This window comes from Mus pahari, chromosome 23 (genome assembly GCF_900095145.1).
Source record: "Mus pahari chromosome 23, PAHARI_EIJ_v1.1, whole genome shotgun sequence".
NCBI lineage: Eukaryota > Metazoa > Chordata > Mammalia > Rodentia > Muridae > Mus > Mus pahari.
Genome location: NC_034612.1, coordinates 5825807 through 5833167, shown reverse-complemented (window position 1 = coordinate 5833167; position 7361 = coordinate 5825807). Strand labels below are relative to the sequence as shown.

Here is a 7361-nt window from a genome sequence, read left to right as displayed (position 1 = left end):
CACACCACAACCCAGGATCCCAATGTATTCTGGCTTGTAAGGGGGTTTTTTTTTTTTTTTTTTTTTTTTTGGCCTTATTTTTGATGATGTGTGAGTTCCAGTTCAGATCAATGTTGGCCAGATGTCTATTCAAACATCTATCCGGAACGTTCTCAGCCCGAGTGAGAAGGTGGGGCTGAGTCAGGCTTCGGCATGCTATTCCTGGCTTTGCCACTGAGTCACCGTGTAACCTTGGACCAAGCCTGGAGCTGCCGGGGCCAGCCTGCCCTCTGCAGATGGGAAATGGGACACTCGGGAGCCTTGATTATGTCTGTCCTGCTTCTGTTTCCTGCATGCGCCTGATGGGGGAACATTGCCTATTCATCCCGGAGAAAGGACCACCTGGCAGATTGATGGGTTCTATTGCAGGTCAAGCACTCCCAATAGCAAACCCCCAAATTTAGAAATGCTCCCAACCCCAAAATTTCTTGAGTAGAAAAATGCCACGACTAATCTCATGTAATAGGCACGGTCAAAACGTGGGCAGTTAAAAACACTACGCAAAGACTTGGGGTACAGCCCTGGGATAGACTGCTTGCCCAGCCTACATCAGGCCCTGTGTTCAAGCCCCAGAACCGCATGCAGAAATGGTCTAACATCAATGCCGCTCTATGTGCGTGAGGCGCATATGATGTAAGGGGGATCTCATGTTTATACTTGGGTCCCATCTCCAAGAGATTGTTGAAATGCCTCCGCAGCACTGGGATCAGAGACAAGCCACTGCACTGCTGGTGGATCCCAACCCAGGTAGACCCCATGCTTGTAAGGCAAGCAGGTCACCAGTTGTACCATCGCCCCAGTCCCCATTTTAGTATGCTCGGTGGCATTAAGGACGGTCACACAAACACATTGCTGCAACGCCTGACACCACCACCCGCCCCCAGAACTTCCCTAAGCGCCCATCTGTGGCTTTTAAGTTGTGGTTTTTATAAGACACCTGTGTGTAAGCTGACTGTGAGACCTGCAATCTTTTCCCTACTTCCCTCAAACAGAACAGCCCAGGCCCAGTTACAGCCACCAGCAGGGCACCCGCGGAGCTCCGCCCACGTGATTATCCTGGGATTCTGGGGCTCACTGGGGGCTAGACAGAGTCCTTCTCAGACCCAGCTTTTCACTGGGTACCCACAGGAAGTGGGTTTGCCCTTGGAGGTCAAGCTGGGTGAGAAGGTGGAATCTGTGACTCTGGCAGGAGACTCTGGTTGGGGGAGGGAGATCATCACCAATGTACACAGCAATGCTCAGGTCTGAGGAGAAAAGCCAGGCAACAGAAGAAGGGGTGCCAAAAGAAGGGGTGCGCTGGGAGGTCAGCTTCAGCTTGGCACCCCGAGTCTCAAGATCCACAGAATGCTTATTCAACTGAATCAAGGCCAGGTTCAAAAGCCCTCCTGACATTTGGTACTTAAAATCTGGTCACTCGAGCTGGTGTACGTTGGTGGCGCCCGCCTTTAATCCCAGCACTCGGGAGGCAGAGGCAGGCAGATTTCTGAGTTCGAGGCCAGCCTGGTCTACAGAGTGAGTTCCAGGACAGACAGGGCTACACAGAGAAACCCTGTCTCAAACAAAACAAAACAAACAAACAAACAAACAAAAATCTGGTCACGCTTTTGCTCTGTGTAGGAAGCTCATTGGCACGAGTCTTCTACCAACGTGGAACTTAACTGTCGGCTCTAAAGACAATCCAACTCAAATCTCACTCAGCCATTGCTCAACGAACCCCTGTTGGGCACACACTTACCCGATGAACGGCAGTCTCAATGAAGAGTCACATGGGAAGACTCAGCACCAGAGACGCTCTTGCCTCTGAGAGACACTCTTACTGTGTCAAACGTTAGAAGGTGTTACACACTCCCCTTACTCTACCTCAAAAATTGTAGTTCCAAAATGTCTAATTTGGCTCCAATCAGCTGAATATCACATAATAAATTTCCTCTTTCAAAACCTTATGAGGAGCAGGGTGGGGGTGGGGGTGGGGATGACACTCAGTGGGTAGAAAACGCTGGGTGTAGCTGTGGATGCCTGGAACCCCAGGGTGGGGGCAGAGGCACCCAGATTGCTTAAGCTCGCTAGACTAGTCAAAATGCCGAGCTTCCATTTCAGTGAGAGGCCACATCTTGTGGCAATGAAGTGGACAGCAATAGACAAGTCACCAACATGCTTCCTCTGTCCTCTGCATGTGTAAGCACAGGGGCACATAATATCCCCACACGTATGTAAGACACACATATGTAACACATATGTATGTGACACATGTACACATACAGATGTATGTCACACACATGCATCTAACACATGTATACAACACATATGCACACATGTGTATGTAACACACACACACACACACACACACACACACACGCATGCACAGGTGTCACCTCCTAGGTGGCTCACACTCACCTCCTCCAGAAGCCTCTGTTTGAGCTCCCGCTCTGTCTCCAGTTTCTGCTGTAAGCTCCGGGCGTTCATCTCCAGCATGGCATGCTTCTTCTCCAGGTCGTTGAGCTGCGCATTTGGAAACATTGGCCATGATGCTACATTTGGGTATGTTAAGAGACTGTAGGCTTTTGTGAGATGTCCCTAAACCGTCACACATAAAGATAACCAAGGTATAAAAGTCATTTGGGGAGAAAACAGTCCACATGACAGACATGAGGACTGGGGAACCCTGTGTAGCCCTGGCTGCCCTGGAACTCACTCTGTAGACCAGACTGGCCTCGAACTCAGAAATCTGTCCGCCTCTGCCTCCCAAGTGCTGGGATTAAAGGCGTGTGCCACCATACCCAGCCAGAACAAGCTTTAAGAATGTGGCTGCTCAATTTGCCTGACACACTTTGCCTGAATTTAATTGAATAAACATATTCTTGGGGCTTATTATACGTTATTGCTACTGGGATGGGGAGATGGCCAACTCCTCCCGAGGATCTTATATCTGGGCCAGAAAGGCAGAGAGGGTGGTTATCACGAGGCACAGCCATGAAGGACGACAGCCTGTGCGTTAGAAGAAAGGTTGATGTAAGAGAAAACGGTGTCAGACACGGGTAAGGTAAAATGGAACTGGAATATCTGGACAGACAGGAGTCAGCTAAGAAATACTAATATCCAACTAGAAAAGCAGCGTTAAACTCAGAAAGGTTCATTTGTCTCCAGACAATAAACGCACTTTCCTCAGGTTATTAAAAAAATTATTAAAGTTATTAAAAACCCTAGGCAGCTAGACTCTGAGTCAGAATTATCCTTGAGCCGCAAGCTATAGCCTTGAGTCCAGTGGTTCTGTTTCTGTGAACTTCCGGGGAGAAAATAATCACAGATGTCCATAAAGATTTATGTTCACTGAGTGCTATTCATGTGCGGGATGAGATTGGAGGAAGCCCAAATTTCCTGTACAAAGGCAATGCTTAAATTAGGTGCCTGACTGCAATTTTTTTTTTCAGAACTATATGTTAAAAAAATATTTAATAAGTTGGGAAAAGGCTCTAGTTACATGATTTTTTTTTAAAAGATAGAACAGCCTATAAATAGTAAAGGCCTAAATTGATTTTGAGAAGTGTGTGTACGTGTGTGTGCACGTGTGTTTACACGTGTGTGTGCCCCTGCATGTGTACGAGCATGTGCGTATGTACAGAAGGAGCAAACAGAGGCTGTAAACAAGTCCATCACCACTCGAGGCCGTGGTTCCCGGTTCTTCTTTCAAGTTTCCTGTGCTTTTGTTATTTTCCCTGACAGCCCTCGGTGATAACTGTCATAAACCGGAAGTCAGTGCTATGAAGTGCAGATCACCTGTTTCTGAGTACATGTGCAAGAAGGGATGCGTGCGCGCACCGTCTCCCCGACATCGATTGCTATCTGTCACTCTCGAGTGCTTGCTCTACATCTTCTTCCCAGTTTACTATGAGGCAAAACCACCCAACAGTGGTGCACCCGTGCAGATGCATCACAGGGCAGGGGGCACAGACAGAAGAACATGAGTATTCCTAACGCAGGACGCCGATGTGCACAGTAGTCCCTCCCTACTGTGGTCTGAATGCTGTCCCTCCCCCCTCCCAATTCTTGTATTAAACATTTAATCTAACTCACGTGTAAGTGACATTTGGAAGTGGGGCCTCTGGGTGACATTAGCATTCCGTGAGGCTGTAAGGGTGAGGCCCCCCCATACAGGCATTAGCGACTTCTTAAACACAGTATCAGCCATGGTTCTGACACCGTAAGAGGGCTCTCAACAGTTGCTAGAACTGTGACCTGGGCCTTTTCCAGCCTCTAGAGCTATTAGCCAAATAATCTCCTTTATAAATTACCTTGTCTCAAGTACTTGGTTCTAGGGGCAGGAAATGGACTACACTAGACTCACCGTGAACACGGCTGCCTACGGTCACACCGAAAGAGAGTCACTGTCACCATGCTTTCTGAAAACCCGAGGCTTATTAAGCCTTCTAGGAATAAAATAGTGTTGTGTACCCACTGTTGGACCTTCAGGGCCCAGGGAGATAGACTCACCACCCAACCAGGGTAACCCCAGTACCCAGCTCACCCAGCTGTGCCACTGCCAACCACGGTAAGTCAGACCTGACGTCTATAGAGTAAGCAATGGGATGCTTTTGAAATATGTTTATCATGGGTTGTGTCTGAATTCGTGTGAACCCTGCCTTTAAAGGAGGAAATGAAGCCGGTTCCCCACATAGCCGAAGGAGCGCGCGCTGACCTTGTCCGACAGGCTCTCGGCCTTAAGCTTCTGCTCCTTGAGAGCCTGCTGCAGAGCGAGAATCTCGGCCTTGTGTTCCTTCACCGCCAACTCCACCACCTGGCGCGACTCGGTGATCCGCTGATCGGCCCTGGCCCTGCCAGAGAAGCACAGGGCTGCTGTCAGAAGCCCCACAGCCCGGGCCCGGAGGGAGGAGGCTGGTCCGTTTCTAAACAGGCTGCAGGCTGTTGGATGGAATCCCAACCGTGGATTCTACATTTAAACGCTGTCAGAGCAAAAATCTGACCCACTTCAGACTTGGGTTAAAATTGCCCTGCGGTGGTAAAGTTCCTGTGGGGACTGACTGGAAAGGCTGAAGAGAAAAAAGCCATTCTCAAATACAACTGGACTGAATGGGGATGGATCTAGAGTGTCCCAGATTCCCTGTGGGGCAGAGAACAGGGAGTGTCCCCCTACCACACTGCCACCAAGGACCCACCCAGAGCGTGAGGTGGACCATGAGAGACTGCTTGAGTCCTAGTGAACGTCTTCTCCCCGGTGAGCACAAGAAAGGAAGGCCTAAGGGTTCTGAGTTCTCATAGAAGGTTGAACCTGATGAATGTGTCCACTAAAGAACACAGAAATCCAAATGTAAAAGGGGGAAACTCACTTCTCTTCCCGCATCTGGGTCCTGCGCTTTCGTGCCTCTGCACGCTGGCTACTTCACAAACTCTTCTGCCTCCCTGGATGTACCCACTGGCTGTCTCCTAAACCTGTCCCAGCTCTGCCTTCCAGAGGCCACGCCTCCCAGTGCTCCACCGGAAGTACATATCCACTTCTTGCCAAAGATACCGGAAGACATGGGAAGGTGGGGTGGGTCTTAGCTTCTTGAGGGTGAGGACAGTGATTTTAAAAGTATATTTTGCCCAGCTACATAATATCAAACAAGAACCGGGTGAGGATGGGGGCGGGTTGGAGGTGGGGTGGGAGGAGTCTGTGAGGGGAGTGGCTAGCACTTCCTGGGAGCCTAGGAAGCCTGGACAGGCTTTTAAAACCGCAGTCCTTCCCACCACACACCCTAATACGCCACAAAGCAACTGCTGCTCCCTGGTTCTCTTGCAATCTGAGAGTTCTCGTTGTCCGCTTCCTATCTTTTCTCTTACAACTCAACTAGGAATCAGACTGTTCAGACAGCCTATTTTATTGCACATCCTACAGCCACCGAGTCATCATGGGGATAAAATGACCCCGACACAGTCCGATAAGGGTACCCAGATGACAGGAGACCCACGGGGGTGGGGGGAGGGGGCTGGCATCAGCAGAGATGAAGGATAAACAAAACACATGAAGCCACGGGCTAGTGCTCGCCCATGTGAGAAAGTGAGACAGGACCCTCGGGGGTCACGATAAGTTCTTATCATCTTTACAGAACATGGTTAGAATAAAGCCGTGCGCCATCGCGGGCTACAAACTGGGTGTTAAAGCCTCTTCAGTTAGGTGGTACGTTTGACAGGAGCAGGGTTCCCTGAGTTGTGATGAGCCCCACAGGGAGGAACTGAAAACTGGGCAGGAGTGTGCAGAAAACTACTATTTAAAAGAGAAAAGACAGGGATGGGGTGGGAGAGAGGAGTGGGTGCCATCCCAGGCTCGCCCCAGGGGATGCTGGGTGACTTCTGGGGGGTTGTTTTTGGATGTCGCAGCTTGAGAAATAAGTCGCCACTGGCATCTAGTGGGAAGAAACCAGGCACGATGTGCCCTCCTGCTACAAGACAGAGCGCCCTCCATGCACTGATCCCAAGGGATCCCTGGGGAGCTCAAGGCACCGGACCTCGGGAACAGAAGGAAGAGGCGAGGGTCCTCATGAGCAGGAGTCAAAGCGTGGGGAATGCGTGGTGACATGGCTGGGCTAGGAATCCTGGTAAGGCCATCGCTACACGAAAGCACCGTGCCTTGATTTGCCTTGACTTCTGTAGACTCTGCACACGATAAAACACGCCAGCCGCCGCCACCACAGGACTCAAGTGACACTTGTCAGGTCTACAGCCAGGAGGTCCACCCCTCCCTAAGGCTCTCCCGGTTGTCACCCCAAACGTCCTGCATCCCGGAAGACAGCTCAGTCTCAGGAAACCCAGGACAGATGCCTGCCCTGTCTGAGGCTCTGGGGGGGGGGGGGGGGTCGCGCCGTGGGAGGGGTGGCCCGGCCCCCGCCGCCTCGGGGGCGGGCGCGGGGGGGGGGGGGCGGCGACGACTCAGGGGTGTCTCATCACCTGGTACTAGTCTTCTACAAAGGGGGGAGGCTCCCACCTGCTCTGCTTCTCGGTGTCCAGCATCCTCTGTAGCTCTCGAACTCGACACTCAAACTGGGACTTCTCGTCGCCGAGGACGCTCCGCCATGCCTCCCACTGGCGCTCCTTCTCAAGCAGCTCGTCGTTCAGGGCCTCCAGGTCCATGACCTGCTCCTCCAGCATGGTGCATGTCGTCTTCAGAGCCTCCATCGTCTGTAAATCAGGAGCACTGAGTTGTGCCTTGTAGCAAATGGGGATTTCTAGAGGTTACTTCGGTCAGACAAGCTTCAGGGAAGCCGAAGTTCCTAACCGCAGACTCAAGAGGCGGTTGGCTTTTTTCTCTCCAACATCCCGAGGGGACCAGA

General features: G+C 51.2%; 1 protein-coding gene across 2 annotated transcripts in view; it reads right to left on the bottom strand.

Moving 5' to 3' along the window:
• Cit (citron rho-interacting serine/threonine kinase) overlaps window positions 1-7361 on the bottom strand; it is a 155698-nt gene that overhangs the window by 31616 nt on the left and 116721 nt on the right. For both annotated transcript variants that reach the window (XM_029533619.1, XM_029533618.1), the window contains 3 exons: window positions 7016-7209; window positions 4733-4868; window positions 2434-2538 (listed from right to left, as the gene is read on the bottom strand). In XM_029533619.1, coding sequence (XP_029389479.1) covers window positions 2434-2538; window positions 4733-4868; window positions 7016-7209 — 435 coding nt within the window. The remainder of the gene's footprint in view (window positions 1-2433; window positions 2539-4732; window positions 4869-7015; window positions 7210-7361) is intronic.